General features: G+C 32.0%; 2 protein-coding genes across 4 annotated transcripts in view; one reads left to right on the top strand and one right to left on the bottom strand.

Moving 5' to 3' along the window:
* Window positions 1-22,354, top strand: part of LOC127841195 (bifunctional polynucleotide phosphatase/kinase-like) — a 155,569-nt gene that overhangs the window by 49,773 nt on the left and 83,442 nt on the right. The gene's annotated exons all lie outside the window — the stretch shown is intronic.
* LOC127841194 (heat shock 70 kDa protein 12A-like) overlaps window positions 1-22,354 on the bottom strand; it is a 95,655-nt gene that overhangs the window by 29,659 nt on the left and 43,642 nt on the right. The window contains exons 1-2 of one of the 2 annotated variants that reach the window (XM_052369861.1): window positions 2,428-2,645; window positions 136-208 (exon numbers count right to left, since the gene is read on the bottom strand). The exons of the other annotated variant lie outside the window; for it this stretch is intronic. Of the exons in view, the coding sequence (XP_052225821.1) occupies window positions 136-208; window positions 2,428-2,430 (76 nt within the window). The 5' untranslated portion in view covers window positions 2,431-2,645. Of the gene's footprint in view, window positions 1-135; window positions 209-2,427; window positions 2,646-22,354 lie in introns of those variants that run through there. 2 annotated transcript variants of the gene reach the window in all.

The raw sequence follows: 22,354 nt of genomic DNA, 5'->3' as shown, positions 1-22,354 counted from the left end.
ACACTTAACTATTGATATGATTATTTATCATATTACATTTATATTCACGTTTTGCACTCAATTTACTCAAAATGCTGTCTTTGCTGACACAGCTAAATTGCGTTCGTTGCAAATCTCACTTACGCGCCTACTCACCTTTAAGAGATGTCAACTGGTTTCCACTCCATGTTTTGGCCGAAACTTTACAAGGATCCCTCTGGAAGTCATGCTTAAATGAAAAGGCCCATCCAGAATACGTTGTTCCAAAGTCAATAGCCGCCACCACCAATTGCCCATCGCGTTTACAGACAGTAACCTAATTATTGTTTATCATACCTCTACGTCCCCGATTTTAAACAAATAATGAAAAATCGCTTAAAAGCTGCAGTTTTAGCGGGAAAGAATATGACTTTTGTCGTTTGACGTGTTAATAATGACGTCATGAGCACGCGCGCTTAATATTTGTAAAATATGTTTTTTGCCGTGTGTTATGAATTGTGTGTTTAAAATATATTACATCTTGGTATCAACTTGTTTGTTTTGTTAAATCTGATTCGATTTTACTAAAATGATTACTTTATAGTTGATTCCGAGTAATATGACCGTCCTCCACACATGACTGATATAAGAACTTTCTGTTGACCATGATATACAAAATATATCAGGCAACGTTATATCAGTCAGATATAAATGCGGTGGTTTGATAAAAATAACTTCTTGATTTAGAATACTTATCTACTTTTAATCGCAATGCTATGAATAATTTTTTTTGTGTTTTGATATTACTGATGGGTTTAATGTGCGATTTCGCAAGCATTAAACGACGCCAATACCAGGCGATTTACAATTAAAATGTTTCTTTCATTCTTGCGTTCATTATGGTAATTAAGTGGATAAGTGTTTTCGTGAATAATGTTTAAATTATTAAAATATTCATGTTGCGATTTTAATATGTGTTAACATTTCAATTATTAAGTAATAATTCTAGGAGTTATGAGGTTGATACAACTTTTCACCGGTTGAAAGCCCACTGCCTTGGCCGTTCCTTCGAAGTAAGCACGGTTTTATTTTTTAGTTTGTTTTGGGTCTATACATTTTTGCTTTATCTCATTGTATGGTAAATTGAAATCTTCAAATGATGGATCTTGCTCTGAAAATCCGTTTTCTCTCCTGGTGGATGAACTGTAGTCTCACATTGTGAAACAACAACAGTACTGTCCTCCATAGATACAAACAAAGATTACATATTTCATGTACCAAAGTAAGTTCATAACGGTAATGGGTGTTGACAAGAGATATTATTTTGTATCCAATATCAGTGGTGTATTGAAAAATATAGAAAATTTAGAGTAAGTGTCCTTAAATACTGTATGTTTGTTTTGTTGATTCAAGTACAGCCATATATGAACGAAAATATGCAAGCTTATCACCAAAAGAATGCGTGTGAGGTATGGTAAACTAATATGCTCTAAATTTCTCTATCGAAATATTGCGAATCGATACCACAGTGGTCATGGTTAAACTGATTAAAAAGAAAAATGACATAGTAAATGTTTAGATTGTTCTGATTTAAATGAATATAACTGGACATTTATTAATGAAACATATTCATATTTACGTCACGAAGTTTCAGGAAGAAATCGTTCAGATGTTTGTAAAAGATTAAATCAGGTTGTTGTTTTTTCAGTTACGAGCATATCATGGCGGTCAATTAATCCCCACTATACATGAGAGAGCTGATAATTTTAGTACCAAGCCAATCAACTGACGACTACCTTACTTGAATCAGGCGGTTTGTAAATGGCCATAGAAAGGATATATGAATAGTCCCTACACAAATTAAAATGAATAGATACTGAAATAATGCAATGGAATGTATTTTTAGATGCTTAGACTTTTAACTACACGTATACATACAATGCAAACATTACAGTGGCTTGTAATTAAACAACGATGGAGAGATTTCAGCTAATCAGTTCATATATCTTGATTTGAGTATATATGTTCAATTGTTTACTGCCATTATACTATACGAAAACTAAATATATAATTTGAATATATTTTCTGAAGTTTTATTTACCACATTTTATAAAGTCATACATTCTTGTATTCGTGGCCAATAAGACAATTTAACACCATACAACCATCGAACCTGGCTTCATACATACCTTTCAGTGCGTTGGCAATATGTGTTACTGAAGTTTACAAACTGTTAAATGCCACATTTCAGTTGAATAAAAGTTGTGTGTGCGTTTGAGACTGTGTGAGTGTGCGAGTGTGTGGTTTTGTTGAATTACGGAAGGGTGGGTTGCTGATTGTCATTTGAGTTGGTTGCTGTGTGGTTGATTGACAAAAGTGTTAGTGAGCAATCAATAAACGTAAATAAAGAATAATACACAAATTAAGCTTGTATATTATAGAACATAAAATTTACACATAGTATCTTACCATTCTATTAAACTTGTCAGTTAAGTAGTTAATCCTGTGGGCGAATGTTTTATCTTTCCAAGGACGCTCAAGAATACTTATTTAACTGTGTTAAACAAATTTTACGCAACGTCATAAGCTCTTTTTCAATACGAACATTTCGAGAAACACATTACAAACATGTAGGACTTTGTCGGTATGTCCGATGTCCGTCTTCGTCTGTATGTAACTGCGCAAAACAACTGATGGGCGGAAGTAAATGAGCTTCCAAGTATAACGTACCCAAATATATGGCGCTTTCGGTTTAAACTACTGTTCAGGTTACATACCAATAAAAAACCAGGTGTTTAGTTCCTATCCAAAGTAGTTTACTATAGGTAACACAATTAGATGTTTTGCAGTAAGAAAAAGTTAACCAGCGGTGAAAAACTATTGGCATTTGTTAATTTTTACTATTTAACGAAAGAAATGAGTTCTTAAATAGGAAATAAATTGCTTTCAATTTTTACAAAAAAAATTATTTTCGTCGTCAGTTGTTAAAATGTTCGTGTTTGTTTTTGCTTTTTTGTTGCTGTTTTAAAAAAAACTGCTTTTCTAACATAAAATGTTATTTGGAATGAACGAAGAAACATTTTTTTTTATCAAAGAGAATTTAAATCCAAATATAATTACTAGCATCAAGTCAATATCGGTATCAAAGTGTGTCAGAGAAGTGAGTTTCAATACCAACAAAGGCTTTCTTCGATAAATAATTATTACTTAACACAGTTTAATTTAAAAAGGCAAAGTCAACACCTTTTTATAAAAAATAAGTCGAAGCATGAATTCAAGCTTATAGTTGTATTTAATAAAATAAATACACGCTAAAATAGGTAGCATAAGAGGTAATTTAAACAAAGAAAAGCGTAAAATAAAAAAAAAATATGTGACGTAATTAAAAATTACGTTTCCTCAAGATGAAGCTTGCATAATTAGGACCAAGAGTCTAAAAACACGGAACACATTTATACAAATAAATATATTTATTTAAATTGCAGACAAAAAGATAAATTTCAGTACATGTATTTCAAACACTGAAGAAGAAAAAATATAAGTAGTCACAAATAGACTATTTATGCAATTATAGTATGGGATGAAGTTTGTCTTGCGACAGTCTAAAGGCAAAAGGCAGCATATATGAAGTCAGTAATTTGCAATCGCCAGCTCATAAAGAAAAGTTACCATCTATGTGGCATGCATTCTCATTATAACAACATTAAAGTAAATTGTTACTTTATATTTTGTACACATTTTAAAGTGCATACAACTATGCTTTTGAAACGTTATGTTTAAGGCATACATGTATTTCCTTTCATATGTAAGGCTACATATGTCTCGGTGCCTACCGAATATTTCATGATTAAAACATGATCGTTTTGAAGGTTCTGTCAGGGTTACCTCATTTAAGCTCATGGTCAAAGAACCTCTTCAATTGGGCGATTGTTTAAATGGGTTGATACACTATCGGTTGAAGTATTAGCATGGCTTTATTATCGTTAAAATAGTATTAATTGACGAAGATACGTCGTTTCTATAACCGCCAGTTCATCCGAAGTTGTTTATTTGTCAGTGAATTGCATGTAGTCGAGTCGGTTTCCTTCTACTCTTAATATGGAACCTAGAAATGAAGAGTACAATGAGGCAATATTGTGTTGGTGTAGTCTATAAAGGTATATCATAGATTCAAGAGGATTTGCCACCTTGACACATTTGGGAATCTTGCCTAATTTGCATAAATCCAAAATGGCCGCCGGTCACTTAATTAAAAATTTAGACTTTTATACTTTTCACTGAATATGGCATGTGAGGTGTCTTTTTAGGGGTTTTAAGGTATGCTGAGTTCATTTTTGATGTATTTAAAATGATTGAGCCTGTCAATGGCAAAATAATAGTCCAACATGGCTGTTGAAAGCAATTTTCGGATCTTTTTTGCAGTAAAATTACATGATAATACCGCATAGTGATTAATATTGCAATATGTATGCATTTTGTATGCGTATGTAGTTTATCCATGCTGTACCTTACAAAATGTGCGCAAGGAATGATAATATACTGAGTATTTTGAGTATTTTACAAATAACTGAAAGGAACCACCATACGATATCAGATGTCAAAGATACAAGTTCTACTTTGACCGTCTTCCGCTTGAGCTTTGCTACTGACCACTGGATATTCCTATGGGTAAGTTTTGCATACCGTTTATAATGCCAGAAAAAAAATTATTAAGCCTACCTCAATCATTTTTTCAAAATCCAAAATGCAATTAAATGCCACAACATGATCACCATACCTTGTAAAGCTCCTAGAGATCATGATCAAAGCTTATATTGACAATTCGTCTGCTTATCATGTGGTGGTTATAAAAATGGAATTATATGGATAAAAGGTAACCTTTGAACATTTTTCTTTAAGCAAATTCCAAAAATATTGATTAAAGATTAATTTACTAGAAACATTAATCATAATTATAGCAGAGTGAAATATTTAAATGTAATTGTCACATGTTTTCGCGTAATTCAAGTCTCCAATTTTTTTTACCCAAAACCTATATATAGACGATTGTATTCAGTTATAATATGAAGTTTCCATTTATTTTTTTAATAAAAAGCATTTAACATTGCATAAAAATGCAAAAGGATTTTAAAGAGGGTCCTGTTGAATTTAAAAAAAACTACGGTAGCTCAAAAGTGACATAAAAATTAATCTGCTTTTGCTTTGTAAGAGTTGGTGGCCTCGTAGAATGTAGGGAGGCTTTGTGTGACCATGCAGTTTTTAACAAAGAAAAGATGTATATACATATCAATCATATTTTTAGTAATCCATAAGCCATTAAGTGGGAGGGGTTTCCCTTTGACAAGGCTGCTAGAAGCTGAGAGAGTAAAGCAGACGCTATCTAAACACAAAAGAATCTGGCTAATCCATGATGGCAAGATGTATACTGACAGTCTGCAATAGATCACCGAGACGCCTTGAAACAAAAGCATTAGAATCAGTACATACCTTATTAAAGAGTGCTGTAGAAAGACATGATTGTGAAATACGTGACAGAGTACAAGCTATTATAGATGTTGAAGGAGAAAAGGCAACTGCTACAATCCATCGTATTTGCTTTTGTACCTACACGTCGAAGGGTCACATTCTGAGATATCTTGCAAATAAAAGAACAGAGGGTACACGTGACTCTGAGGATGCGCCTGTAGTAAGAAGACGTAGATCACAAGAAACAACCATTTACTTTAAAACACATTGTTTTTTTTGCAGTAAAGTATGCCATCCGATAGATAAAAAACATCAAGAACGTTAGGATAAAGTTAACCAGTGCTAAAGAGTCGCACACAAAGACACAACACCTTTCAAGACACCAGGTACTTCCTTAGATCAACAGAACAAGTGTGGCGATCAATATATCGAGCTTCTTCTGCAAGAAATGTATCGAGATAAAAAGTTAAGAACGTCGACATCAGTCGAATAACATGAAAAATATTTGAGCTTTGGTGGGGCGTTGACTGTCAAACAATTAATTGCAAATGTTATGCAGCAGCTAGGAGACAAAGCTGTAGTTCTTAAAATAGCTGGTTGTGCTTCCATTGTTGGATTCCGTGACTATGTGAGCAAAATTGTTCAAATTTCGGAATGTGAAGATATGAAGAAAATGAAGATGTGATTGTTCAAAGGTTAAAGACCGAAGCATGTGGTATCTCGTCCAAAAACAAGCACTATGCCCTCAGTGAATTTACAACTGAAAAAATTAGAGAACAGACAAGCAGTACTTTGTTACGGTTTATTTCTAAACTAATATCCAACGGGGAAATCGCAAAGTCTTCCATGAGTCGAATGGATTCACTCTTTTCCTATTGCAGTGCATGTATCAGCCTCTATGGAGGTTATGTATCCTGATCACACACAACGTATGAACACACAGAGTCAACACAAAGAAGAGTCAAAGCACAGGCGAACCTTAAATGCAAAATATCGTGAATTGATTCAGGATGAGGTTGATAAGTACCCATATCCATTAGAAGACATCAGACCTCAATTGTACAACCCAGTCCAAAACAAGTGCTAAGTTTATTTATATAGCCAGATGTAGTTAATATGACTTATTAATGATGTAAAGTGTGCATAATGTTGTGAAAAGCACAAAATATCCCTTAAGCTAACCATAGAAAATTAGTGCTCCATGTGAGGATTTTGTATGTATATTTTTTATTTTGAGATTATCAGCAAAGTACGTAAGATAATTATACAATGGTATTAACGAACATTAAATACACAACAGTATAATAGACTGCCTTGCGTATTGCTTTCCATTTAAACCAATCCTTGATTAATTAAATGGTCGTTGCCACTGAAAAGAGTTATTTCATATCAAATCTAAATATATATACAATTGTTGATAATGAATATCAGTTTGTAAAATATGACCTAAAAATGGCATTTTTTCAGCTATGTTGAACTGATTTCTTCATTTTGATACACTGTATCATACAATAAACATCAGAAATGGATTCAGCATACATTAAAACCATAGAAAAGACACCATACGAGCTATATTAGTTGATAGATGGAGATTGCGGAAAATTGACCTTTGCATCTGGCGGCCATTTTGGATTTATGCAAATTAGGCAAGATTCCCAAATTTGCCAAGGTGTCAAACCCTCTTAAATTAAAGCTATACCTTTATATGTTGCATCCTTGAAATATTGCCTCATTGTACTCTTCATTTCTAGGTTCTAAAAAATCCGATTAGACTAATGTGTATCTATCCCCAATAACTATACGCCGTATTCCTGTTAATAAATATAAGTCTATTATTCTCGAATCTCGAATTGTACTCGTATTTCCAGTTCCAGTTCAGTAACAGTTTACTTTGACACAAAGCTTCTTTCTTTGAAGATTTATTAAATATAGGTTTCGCGTACGTTATTATTTGTCAAAAGCACATGTTACATAATTGCAAATTTGATGTGTTGTATTCATACATATGTTATGTAAGAGGCTTCCTTACGCTTAATTGCAAATTATTGCTGTTGTTTTCTGAACCTATATACTGCCCAGGTACGCAAAATAAATTTGAAAAACACAATATTCTTGCAACGCTTAACTGAAAGAAAACAAACGGTATGTTTTCTTTTTTTATTACTATAACGATGACATCGTACGGTATCAATCTTACATACAATTACATGTACACAAATATACCGTATGTCAAGAACAGATGTTAGCGCTTTTTAGTTTATATAGTTTATTTATCAAGTTTTGCTCTGCTTCTGTAATCGATTTACCATATGTCAGTTTTCATGTTTGAAAATGTTACCAGTACGAGGCAGACATTTACACTGTTATGTACATATTACGATATATCTTTGTAAATTCTAGATAATAAGCTACCGTAAACTAGAAATTTGAGCCATAATAGGAATCATATGCAGTCCATATAACACCCATATATACAGCCCACATTCGTTGGATATAAGTGAACTGTTTTCTTTGTAGCAATTTAATGTGGTTCATGCGTGGTAAATATCAAGTTAAATTAAGTAATATTTATTTCAGTCCAATAGTCAACACTTGTCAATACACATTATACCTAGCCTTAGAAGCAAGTTATGAATACATACACATACAATTACGGTGAACATAAACAAAGTACACATTTAACTGACTTAAGTATAGTACCAGCCTCTTATACATCGTTCAATGTTTAAACTAAAATGTTAAATAAAACAACGTTTTTAAACTGTTATTTTCAACGTTGAGTTAATCAATTTTACTATTTGAATAAAACAAAAATACAGAGGGAAAGCAAGTTGAAATAATATGTATCGACTAAATGATTCTTTCGAGAATAAAAAGTAAAAAATAAAACGATCCATTAAATTGTCCCTTTAGAGTGCATACATGTACACTAAACATGTGTATACTCTAAAAATTATATCAGAATTAGTTATTAGAAAAACAGGCATGCAATATCTCAAGGAAAATATAGATACACATATACATAGGACACGAAAACGGTAATTACATCAATTAATACTGCTTTTATAGATTAATATACAAGTATAATATACATCATTTTACTAGTTTCAATATATAGGACAAATAACATTTCATAAACCTTACTAACAACCGTAAGTTGTTTTATTTTTATTTAAGGCAAGTGACCAATGCCCATACACTACAGGTCAACACATAATCTTAGAACTGGCGTAGCAATTTCTTTACGTTCAACGAATTAATTTACAAATAATGCTATCGACGGACGCTAGATGAGCTTATGATGGTATTAGTTTGTAAATTTAGAATACAATGTTTCATGTTAATTCAAAAACAAAGCCGTAAGAAGCTTGTTCTCAAATGTTTGTCATTTACTTTTAACTTTATATTTAATACAAACTTTGTATAAGATATTAGTTCTTCAAAGATTTCAACTGTACCTATGACCAAATGAATTATAACATCAAAAACAAACCACACGTATTTAAATTACTAATATGACGCAAACATTAAGTGTTCTTATTCCATGAAATCCGAGCGAAAAGATCGGCAATGTGCAAACAAATATCAAAAGTAGAGTTTGAAAAACATTTTTAGTAAAGTTTTTTAATAAATTAATGTTTTCGGAACAGTATTTGATATAAAAATATCTATATTGTAAAAAAACTTTTTTTATGGACAAAGACAAGATCAGAGTGTTTGCTGTTCAGGAGGGGAACCTTCCTTTTCAACGCAAACTCTCTAGACATTGTTTAATATAATAATTAAATAAACGTATTTTTGTATTCAATAATCAAGGATAAAAACTGTATCGTTATAATTTGCAAAACCCAATATCATTATGGAATTCGACAAATTGTTCATGAAAAAGTGAACATAGTAGTACGCTGATAAAATGTTCTGAACATGAAACCAGTGGTAATAATTGATTGATACAACATATCAATCCACATGGTAACATGAATATTGACACATACAAATAATCAAAGTTCATGTCAAAAACATACGAAAATGCAATAAGGAAGCTGCAAGGGGCATTGATATGTTTGAATACTAATAGAAACGTAATTATTAACAAAAAATGCAAAAACTATCAAGTAGCATTCTTCGCTGTTGATAATTTGGAATAATTCTCAATTAAGGAACAATAATAATTCAGCAACTCAGCTCAAATTATACGCAAAAATAAAAGCAAGCTTTGATAAATATATTTACACCTTTTTACAATATCCCATTATAAAGGGGTTCTGTTTTTAAAAGCATAACTCCCAAAGATAAAACCCATAGAGAAATCCTGCTACATAAAAGAGCTGATACACATTCTCTAAATTTAGTTGAACGTATAAATGTTATCTCATAAATCTGTCTTGTTATCCGCAATATATCTACATATGCTAACAAGTGTATTGCTAACCTCAGTAATTGTATTAAGAATTACACTTTAATATATTAAATTAAATGGCAAATACACAGATCAGGAAGGTATTAATCGCCCATGTATCTGTCAGGCGCCTAAGTAAAATAAAGTGACGTTTTCACACTCTTTAGTATTATGTTTTCAATCCATTTATCTATATTTATAAACAACACTATATGATTTGGAAAAGTTTAAAACTATTTAAATTTAACAAAGAAAACGTTGGAAAAGAAAAATCATTTCGGACTCCGCGGCTTGAACACGCGACCTCTTGATATAATAACCAATGCACACATCACGGAGGATGGTAAAAGTACTACTATCGCGTATTAGATTGTTATCTTGTTTTGAATATTGATTGATGTTGTGTATTTCTAGCAAGCATACGCGCGAAATAAGTCAGGACATTAACAAAATGAGGCGCAAATATGCACAGCTCATTACAGTTCGAAGGCATTAAACGAATGTGAAGGCATGAAGCTTTAAATTACACAAATTTATATAAAAAAAATTACATATACACTTATTCCAATGTTTTATGTAAAGATCTTCTTAACCACAAATTCATTCTTCGAGGCGATAGCCGCTGTCGTACTTAATAGATTTGAGGACAATACAGTTTGCATATGTGCATAATGACATCAGTAAAGATTTATCTACGTAGAATATTTGGAATTGAGATCTTCACCGGAATACGAAACATATATGTGTATTGCATTTTGTTTATCATATTGTACAAAAAGGCGTGTATTTCAAAGTTTACTGCTTTACTTACATGAAAACGAAATGCACACGAAATCATTTAAACACGTTACTATTTGAATACACGATATAAATTAACTCTTACCTATCAAGTCTGCCAAAAAGTCCAAAAAGGCCTTATCCACCATTGTTCCACCCCAGGCTCCACAAGTGGCTTTGTAGAGTTCTTTTAGTTTACCTCCGAAACATACTTCATGCACGGTGATATCAATCGTACCTCCTACAAATATCCACAATTGAGGTTAAAATGAAACAACAGTACTGTCAAAAGTAATTATGCTTTTACCAACAGCATCGGTTGTATTTCGTGCAATGTTTATCGTTAAACGTCAATTGTGCAACTAAATTAAAATAGTGTGCGAATGCATCGCAAACATTCCAAAAAGGCAGATTGTAGATACGCCAGAGGAAACCATCCATAAGTGCTAGCACGGTGTCTAAAATTTATGGCAGAAACCTACTGTCATTCGTAGAACTCAACTCGTTAATCGCTTAAGCGTGGTTCCGACTGCACATTGTGTCAATTGTATAATTTTATCGTGGTGACAATGTGTAGACTTGATAGGTTTTAGGTTTTATTCCAAAATACATTAGGCTTGAAGCCCATGATTACACATATAAATAACAGTGTAGTCAACAGTGGTCAATGACATACAGGCATATACATATATATATGTTTTTAGCAATATAAATTAAGATTTACAATAAAAGGAATTTGCAAATCTAAATACATGCATTTAAGGATTGATTCTTATTTTTCGTGCGTTTATGCAGTATCAACGCTCAGAGCGAGTTTTGAAAATTCCGTGAAGCGCGCTAGCGCTTCTCGGTACATTTTCAAAGCTCGTCTTGAGCGTTCATACTGCATAAACGCCCGAAAAATAAGAATCAATCCTTATATTTATATTTTTCCTTTGATTTGAAACAATAAAAACATATCCGAGCATAAAAAATAACTCAGAATTGTATGCTTTAAGGGAGGCAACACTTGTTGTAATCTTAGTTTCGGGAACAGCTACTACCCGCCCCTTTAGGTTGTGTTATTCATTATTCCTGCGCGAAGAAAAGCAGTTCTGAAGTTTTACTATTTAAATGTTTCTTTGTACGTATAATATCGAGCTTTCTATAGATAAATGTTATTTTTTTTATTGTTGTTCATAACACAGATAAAATGAAATTCAACGATTTTATATATTATTTTTACTTTAAATAATAGTCGAGCAGCAAACACGCGACAAGAATGTCACGGTCACTTTACATCGGCTTGAGATTGAGTGGGAAGAGAGTGTGTTCTGGATTAATTTTAAATATATGTATACGAATTTTACTTTCCCAGAGGTAAAACTAGGATAACCTTTAGTTTTTTATATCTATGTTCAAGTATTTTGAGGTTGATTTTTTTTACATAATCAAGCATAATCCAATCATTGTTTATTCGCGAATTTAGGTGACAATTGGGGCGTTGTTAAAAAGGAACTCATGCCAAGGAAGTTAATTATTTCACCTGCAATTTATTACAGTTGTATTTTTATTCAACACATAAAACACGTTTAAGGAACTCATTTTACATTTTGCCACAATCGAACAACTTTATTCAACTTTTAACTTGCTAGGAACAAGTTTATTCAACTTTTAACTTGATAGTATTAACTGTCAAGTTCAAAACATAAAATTGTTCAACTTTAAATTTGTCTAAGATCTAATTGTTTTGGTATTAAAGTGCCTAGATCTAATAGTCAATGTTTTCTAGGGAAAACATATTGTGTTTATTCTAATGCGGCTTTGTAATGTTAATAGTGCTATTGCTCAATGTAGCTCCCCTAAAGAGTTCTATGCTGCAAATATTTTGTTCATTGCTTCGCACTAATTGAGAATTTGCAGACATTTCATCCCCGTTGTACAAGTCCTGTATCTGCATTTCTAGGACTGGTCTCACGGTTTGCTCGGTCGAAGATGTTGCTGATTGACACTTGAAGAGCTGTTTTACTGATTTACACGTAGGTTCTGTTAGAGCTGACAGGGTGTTGCTCATCGACTTCTTCTGTGTAATATTGCAGCCACGGTAGTATGAACGAATGGAGGCCTCATTTCGGTGACCACTCATGAACATGATGTGACGAGCTTCATAGCCAGCATCATTCATGGCTTGGATCGCTTTCGTTCGCAAGCAGTGATCAGTGTAACGTTGGGAGAGCTTGGCACTGGTGCTGATATTCTTCATAAAGTTTTCAAAAGACCGTTTTGCTTATGGCTTCTCTGTGTACCATGTATTTGATGATTTCGGGTGAAGAATGGCGTTGTTGTCAAATTGATTGAACAGCATGGTTGCATTAGGACTTTGTTTTCAAATAAATAATTTCAGAATCTTCACTGGACACAAACATTCACCTGTGGCATAGATTTGCTTTTCATACATGAGATTTTTTGAGCTTGCTCCCCCTTGGTGTTTTTTTCTGTTTGATTTCTTGGTTTAAGACTATGTACTGCGAGTCTGAATCCCCTTTGAAGTCAAGGCTATTTTTCCTCAGTTGATGGTGATATTCCATGCCCTTAGTAACAAAATGCACTCCGATCACGTACCATGCTGCTTCTCGTAGTATAACTGGAGAGTTTTCATACTTCTGAAGTTAGGTAACTGTTTTCTCCAGGACTTCTTTTGTCAGGATTTCTTTATGCTGTGTAGGCCTTGAGAGCCCAGCTTCTGTCCTGCTTTTGAGAAACTCATCAAGAGTGCGGTTGCTCCGTACAAACTCAATATCTCGAACTATATCAATGTTTCTGCCGATATCCTTTAGATACCTGTTAATGGCGCTCCTGATATTGACCAATGTGTTCCTGGAGTATTCATTTCTGTGGTGCTCTGGCAGTGACTGCTCTCTTTTTTCGTTGGGTTTAGGTGTGGCTTCGCAATAAAACTTTCGAGTTTTTCAGCCAAATCTTCCTTTCCCACTGTCTCGAGATCTAAGTTCCCGCCATATACCTCCTGATGCCACTCTGAAAAAAGAAACTATATAAGTATTGATTTTATATAAAAATAAGGAAATTATTCCTTTAAAACACAAACTGGTTGCATTCCCGACAGGTCTTAAAAGTTATTTTTATCTTTGAATTGGGGGATTAAAAAAAAGCTCTATTTGATACTGAACTAATTACTGTCAGATTAAAGGGGCAAATTGATGCTCGATTGGTCATTGTCGGCACGGCTACTACTTACATGTACCACGGGTACGGTAAATACACTTTATCATACCCGGTCGATATTAGACTGTACCCGAGTTATATTCCTGCCTAAAATCCGATGTCGTAAAACGCGCTACCGAATATCTAAAAAAAACTTCGCTTTAAAAACAACTGCATCAACATGCTTTTTGAGTATTAGTTTCGATAACATAGATGCCACTTTACAGAAAATTAACATAATGTGAATATAATTTTTTTTTTAAGCCGGCAACGACCGATTAAGCGTAAAATTTCCCGGGTTATATTGATTGTTATATCATACCTTGAAACTACTTAATGCCCCATTGTGTGTTTTTCTTAGTAGCTGTTGACTGGTGCTTTGTCTCTAAGCTATCAATATCAGCCTCTGCCAGACACTTGAACCTTTTTTGCTGAGGTGCATAGTGAGATTCAGTCTCATTTTTGACACACTCATTGTCCAGTTCATGTACCTCTATCTCTAGTTTGCTGGTTTCTTCAAATTTTACAATGTTATTTTCAAGCGAGTTTATCAACAAATCGCCAAGATTAATTGTTGCCAAATATTCATTATCTGAATCAGATAAAGAATCATACAACGATCCTAAATCAAAGTTTCCGTAGTTTGCATTAAATTCCACCATTCTTTTGTCTGCAAATTTCGACACTTGCAGCAGACGAACGATTTACTTTCGGTTTTAAAAATGACGTATATTTTAAAAGTTTTTTAATACTGCTGTATATACAAATGGCGGTTTTATGTATTTATATGTTTTAGTTATAAATATCGTTGTTTACAAATTCATTTTTTCTTCAATTTTGCTTTTCTTTTAAATGAAACATCAATGAAACAAAAGTAAACAAACGGGTGATGTTTATTCATGTTTGTTACTATATTTACAAAAGTAGTGCGGTCACGGTACTGGTCACTGAATAACTACGCGTCAGCGTCTTGTAACCATTGGTCCGATTTTTGGAGCACCGCCGTCGGGTCATGCAAAATGAACTCGTTCATTTTTTCTACAGAATATTAAGAGTGAATGTAAATATATTGAAAATAAACAGCTATTTTTAACAGGTATATATATTTATAAATGTTCAGTGTTTACCGTTACAAACTAATTTAAGGTAAGTATATTATACGCATATTGTAGAGTCGTATCTTATCAAATATAATGGAATGTTCTATGAAAGTGAATACATAAAGCGTTTATTGCTATGACTACAAATAGACAGTAGTATATGGAGAGAAACTATTGATAATAATAATATTTCTGTTCTAAGAAATAAATGTTTTTACCTGTTTTTGCGTTGTCAGTTTGTAAGAGTTCGATAAATTTTAACATATTTGTGTTATTCCAATAATAACTATGAATATTATTGTTTTCTAAAACTATTAAAAACTGGACATTCGAGTTATAAATATAACTCATCTTCGAGATGTTACAATGTTTACATTTTCTTTTTTCATACGGTGTCTTTTCAGGCTTGTGCCATCGCCCTGCTTCGACTTTAAGTCTGTGAGCAGATACTCTTAATCGCGTTAACTCGAATCTAAATTTTTTAATATTAACGAGATTGAGATAAGGCTGAAATCTAAAATTTCCGTAAATGCAATATTTTTGCCCCTTGTCGTTTGTTGTAACTCGGTTATCCAATCTTGAATGTATATATCAGATATGTGATGTTTTACAATATATATATAACGATTAACGTATATATAAGCAGGGACCTATACAAACAAAGCGATGCGCATTTTTAATGATCCGAAGAACAAAATATCGTGCTTTAAAGCAAAAACAAACGAGACTTCACGCGAGAGCGCACATTTTCACGGTCGCCATTTTATTCAACGCGAGAAACTGACACGAAACGAATACAGATGATGAAAGTAATTAAACTGAATGTTTCACGGGATGAACAACTAATTTCAAAAGTAAGTTGAAATTTCCACTTCATACCGATTTTCTTGTATGACAGTCTTTGTAATAACTAATAAAAACAACGATTGCTAAGGAATGCTTTACACCATAGAAATTAACAGAACCTAACAGAACCACAATGATTATTACAATATTCTGCCTTATAACAGTTTATTTCCATGAGATCGTGCAATTCTGAATTTAAATGTTAAAAATAAATTAAAGAACAAAGTTGAATATAAAAAGCGTGAGACAAAATGTCATTCACATTTTCAAAGCAACAAAACCACCATTCATTACTCGTTTTTTTTCAATAGGCTCTTTGATTAAAAGCTCTATACTTAAAATGTTGGTATTTTTGACAAATGTCAAATTGTTAAAAATTGTGTGGTGCACAATTTTTTGCATTATTAGAAAAGACATGAGTTTACATAAGCTCAAAGAATATATAATTTGAGTCTTTTTTATTATTTTTAAAACCCCTTCTGTTGTAGCTTTTTTCAAAATGCTCAGTCACTACAGGCTCTATTTTTATCATGTTGGTATTTTCCCAAATGTCACATTTTTATGAATTCTGTGGTACACAGTTCATTTGCATTGTTTAAAAAGTGACAATTTTTTATAAGCTCAAAGAATAGAGACAATCACTAGTTTTTTTAAATATATTTTTAAGCACCTTTAACCCCATTTACTTATTTCAGTGGTTTATAAGTCTCTGTCATTAAAAGCTCTACCTTCAACTTTAATTTTTTTTCACATATATTTAACACCATAATCCTCATTTGCAAATGAAACAAGCTTTCACAATTTAAATATTTAATTTCAAATTATCTTGTGTTATATTTTCAGAATGCCTATAGGGATCAAAAAGGGGTATTTTGCTCTTAATCAGATTGTTAGACCCCGCAAAGAAAAAAGTCATGACGCCAGCAAAACATATTTACTTGAACAAACCCAGTTCATGCCACATTTAAAACTGATTCTTCTTGCACAACATCGTGGAATTAGAACAATGCTGACACACATGGGTGATCATAGCTATGCTATGTATACTGATACTGATTCAACATACGAATTTGATTTATTTCCTTGTCTGATACGTACCTTGAACATCCGAGAACTAAGATGATGTAACTGAATTCAGGTCTGCTAGAAATAGAAGTGTGACAACAAACTTCACAAACCTTGCCGAAGAACTCAGACAATGAAACATTCAATCATATATAGTTTTGAAAGTTGCTTTTCAATATTATTTAACATGATTTTGAACAAGCGCACTGAAACAATTTTTGCAATGTAAAAACTATTATATCGGATGCGGAGATCGGATTTGGGAAAGGTTATTCAACCTTTGACGTCATTTATATATTGATGTTGATTGTAAACAATTGTTTAAATGAAAATAAACGCCTGTATGTTGTACACGTCGATATGTTTTGAAATTATATACCGCGATGCATTATGGTTGAAAATGTTTAAGTGGTGTATAAAGGGTAAATTACTTACAATAGTGAAGGGTAATAATGAAAATGTTAAGTCACGTGTTAAATCATGTTCGTCTTTGTCAGATTATTTTAGTTATGCGGTAGGATTGAGGCAAGTGGAGGCAATGTCGCCGATTTTGTGTTCTTTATTTGTTGAAGATTTTGAACTTAACTTACAAGATAACATTAACTCTGGTTTAAGTATTGATGACATTCTGTTGATTGTATTATTTTTTGCTCATGCCATGGCTACTTTAGTCGAGCCAACTGCTAAAGTCTAATCACATTTAGATAAATTATATAATACTGAAATCTTGGGAGCTTAATGTTGACACTGCAAAAACTAAAAAAAGTATTTCGGAAAAGAGGAGGATAAAAAGGAAATTGAAAAATAATCATACAATGGTAATCGTATCGAAGTTGTTGATAATTATTTAGGAACGGCGTTGAATTATACTGGAAGTTTTAAATTAAACCAAGAACATTTGGTTGGTAATGCCTTGAATACATTATTGATAATGTGACATGAATTTGATAGAAAAAACAAACATATTGTTTCAATTGATTGACTCGTATGTGGGTTCTGTATTAAACTATGCTTCAGAAGTATAGGGTTTCACAAAGACAGATTATATTGAAGGCATACATTTAACATTTTGCAAACGATTGTTTCAGGTTAATATAAATACATGCTATGTTGCTGTTTATGGAGAATGAAGTAAATATCCAATGTATGTAAACAGGTATGTTAAAATTATAAAGTTTCGGTTTAAAATTCTATACAATGAAAATATTGTCATGCAAATTGTTTTCAAACAAGCTTAAAACTATAGTTAAAAAGGTTATAAAAATTGAGTCACAAATGAACATGTTAAATATTTGGATTTGGTTATGTATTTGAAAATCCAAACGTTGTACACCTAAATTGTTGTGTTAAAGAGTTCAATTGTAGAGTGGTTGACAATTTAAAAAATGGGTTGTTGTATGGTAAAATGAATAACAGTTCTGTATTAGATATTTATTAAGTTTATAAATCCTCTTTGGAATGCGGATAATATTTTGACTTACTTCCTAGACGTTTGCGCTTATTGTATGGTAGATTAAGAGTCTCTGCATATCCGTTGAAAATCCAAACTGGCAGATATGCTCAGGACAACATTCCACGAAATGAACGTTATTGTATGTTGTTATTCCGTTGGTTTAGAAGACGAATACCATTATATATATATGCCATTGTTTAACTGATTTAAGAAAACAATATATTATCCTTATATTTTATGTTATCTGTCTGTGTATATATTCCAAAAGTATTTAGTCTCATGTTTTAGATAAGTAATTAATTTCAGATGTATGTAAAACATAAAAGAAGCTTTAATTATAAGAAATACGATCCCATATAATAATACGGTTTAATAGATTTCATCACCCCTCGATAGAACTTACGTGTTCTTGTCATATATTGTATTTATTTGTATTTGATTTTTTAAAAGATAACTTGTTACATAATGTACTGTTATTATTTGCACTCATGTGACAGAAAATTATTTTTATATTTAAGTATTAATACGATGTACTGCTGTATTAGTCTGAATAAACTATCTATGTCTGTCTGTCTGTTTTCAGTCTTTGAGACATTCCAATGAATCAAACTGTTGCAGTCTTTCACGCAATAACATTTTCCGCTTAACTCCAAAGTTACTTCTATATATTTACTAATGTTCATAGTAATGTGTTCCCAAAACTCATGATAAATATTTAGTTTTATAAGATTCTTTGTATTGCTATAGACTTTAAATAAATCTACTAAATCTAGTGCATTACCAGGTGTAAAGGAATTTTAGTGTTTTATTGCTGAAATAATAAACACAAAATTGGTAGTCATAATATTAAGTTCTATTACACATTGCTACTAGGTACTTGTGCACTATCTGGTTCAAAAATGTGATTTGTTCACATGCTTTTGAAATTTTCTTTCGCTTAATTGATACAAGAATAATGCTTGTTACAATTCTTATGTTATCTAATATAAATGCATTCATAAATTAGGATCATACCAAGTTTACCTATCATGCATATACTTAATTGTATTTTCAGTGAATCAATTATTTATATTTTACCATAAGCTGGGATTCTATGTTTGAAAAAATGTGTTTGCACAACATTATGAATATATGTGTTAATGTATTTTTTCCTGTTTTGTAAAGTTGAACGAATATAATAATAATTGTAACAAAACACCTCTACCATGACTTATTTGTCACTGATTTATATTCAGAAATATACGATTCAAGACTTTTCTTAATTGCCTTGCCTTTATATTCTGATAAAAATAAATCAACACATGAACACGAAAGTTTGACACAATTATACTCCGCAATTGTAGCACAGCAATGAGGAGCAAGCATGTGATATATTCTTTGCTTCATTATTAGCATAAAAAAATATTTATGTTTCTAAGACATTTTAAGTAGCTTCCATAGATATGATGTTCAAAAGAAATCCAACGGAATAATAAACTGTATTTCTCGGAGGATAAAATAACAATTACACATTTTGAGTTTTATGCAATTAACAATTGTTGATAATGTCGATATTTCAGACCATGGTAAGATTTAAAATTAATTTAAAGACCGGTCTTTTGAAATTGTACATGTACATACGTGCAATATATAACGGCACGTGACCCCTTGATAAAGAAACGGGAATTGTTACTCGTCAATGCATCCGAAAATTTGGCATACTGCTTGTTAATAAGACTTATTCATGATTTATTATTAAAAATATTCATGAATAGATGTTTGTTTATTAAACAGTAATTGGGTTCCGGTTTCATACTACTAACACAATACGACTAATTATTTTATTAACAAGACAAACAACGCAAAAATGAACGAATATGTATTTGTTGTTTACACAACAAAAGTGGAATATTAAGAAACAAAAAACAAAATAAATGAGCGAACTCTCTCGCAATCGATACAGTTATCGTTAAATTGTTCGAGATTGTCAAATCTCGCGCACCTGTTTTTTGCGCGTTGTAACGGGATATTGCGTTGCACACCCCGTTTTTTGTGTAGGTCTCTGATATAAGATATTAAAATACCTTTTTTATCACGATACATTTATATAGTTTAATTTTAGTGATGTATTGTATCGATTTTAGTTTTCTGTTCTGTGTAGTTTTCAGTTTAGTGTTATGCAGGCCACGTGGTTAAACTGTCAACTGACTTATATCGTGTGTTTACTGCACTTATAGGCCCACGCAATGAAAACACTGTTGATAACAGGTCAAGATGGACACTTTTTTCGAGACTGGCGTGAGTTATCCCAAGCAAGTGTATTATCATATAAATTTACTTCTTTATTTGTTGTTGTTAAATCTTGTTATTAACTTAGTAAGTATTCACATGATGTATTTTTTTATGTATTTGGGGAAATCATACATAGAAGTAGGATTTCATTACAAAATTGTGAAAGCTTCTTCAAAAACGTTACATTTATTAAATTATTTTCTTTTTTCTGTTAAGAAAATCAGCTTAAATTCAATGAAAATGTCTATACGATTTTATTTGCGTCACTGATTGAAAATATAGAACATATTGCAATATTTGTCCATCCAATGCATCTGTATATTGGTGTCAGTTACATTTCTTTATAAACGAAAATGTGTGTCGAATATGAAAAAAACAACATATGTTTACATTTAAATCCGTGAATAACATAAAAACCCAAAGTTTGCTACAACATCACGAGCTTTAAACATGACTTTTACATGTGCAATTGTGTCACATGAATATTCGCAAATTGATCCAAGATTCGGGGTCAATTTATTTGGAACGACAGGTAATAAGCGCTTGTATTTGGGGATTGATATTTGTATTCAATGAAAATAAGAGGACAAACCTCGTCATGCAGTTCATGGAGTAAACAACAATTGGCAACACTGTAGCGTCGTTTCTTACGAAAAATAATGCCATGCTAAATAAGGAATTGCCAAGTTCCCAGAATTGACTTTAAATAAACTTAGGTGGTGTAAATTAGACTTTCCATAGTTTACTATTTTAACATTAAAAACAAAACGTAATACATTTGAGACGTATATAACGAATTATGTTAACAAATTAGTTTTGTAAACATCATTTGGATTCTATGAACACTTAACACCTGACACGCATATAAACGAAAGGGCAATTACAAATCAAACAATTAACTAATGATATAATTATGTAAAATATTACATTTATATACAAATTGTGCACCCATTTATACTTATAACGCTGACTTTGCTTACATAGCTCAATTGCATACGTTATTTCATTTTAATTACTTGCTTACTCACCTTTAAGAAATGTATGCTGGTTTCCAGTCCATGTTTTGGCCGAAACTTTACAAGGACCCCTCTCGAAGTCATGCTTAAGTGAAAAGGCCCATCCGGAATACGTTCTTCTAAAGTCAATAGCCGCCACTACCAACTTGCCATCACTTTTTGCCTGCAAGCAGAGAATGTTCCAAATTTAACTAATTAATAATCAAAGTAAAACATTTTATTAATATTACTATAACAAGAGAGCAACAACATTACCACCTACAATATCGTTCGTGCGTGTTCATTACTCTCGCAATTTCCTACCTGATAATATTTCTGAAGTTTTAATTATTAAATATTAATATCTTGTCCGAATATTACAACCGAATGATAACTATGTAATACATTATAATAAATAGTTCATTTAGATGGCCAATTAATTTGAATTCGTTTGCTATGAATATTATTTTTAAGCTGTTTGTATTTTTTTATTAATTATAGTTAATAAGAGCGGTTTTACAATATAAAGAAGTGAAACTCCAGCTGCTGGAGCAGTATTTAATTTTTATTAAAAACAATTAGTTGGTCCTTTATTTAAGGCAAGTGACCGATTGCCCAAACAGTACAAAACAAAAACAGCACAATACAGCACAATACAAACATTAAACGACTTTAGTACCATACGATTGGCAATTAAAAAGCTTATTGCATTCTTGTATTCAGAATGGTAAATACACGGAAAAGTGTGTTCTTGAATTAATGTTTAAATATTAATGTTTCGATTTTAATATTTTTTATCACTACAATGATGTTTAAATAATTC

Source organism: Dreissena polymorpha, chromosome 8 (genome assembly GCF_020536995.1).
Source record: "Dreissena polymorpha isolate Duluth1 chromosome 8, UMN_Dpol_1.0, whole genome shotgun sequence".
Lineage (NCBI taxonomy): Eukaryota > Metazoa > Mollusca > Bivalvia > Myida > Dreissenidae > Dreissena > Dreissena polymorpha.
Note: the sequence above shows the minus strand (reverse complement) of the source record. Positions and strands in the feature narration are given on the sequence as shown.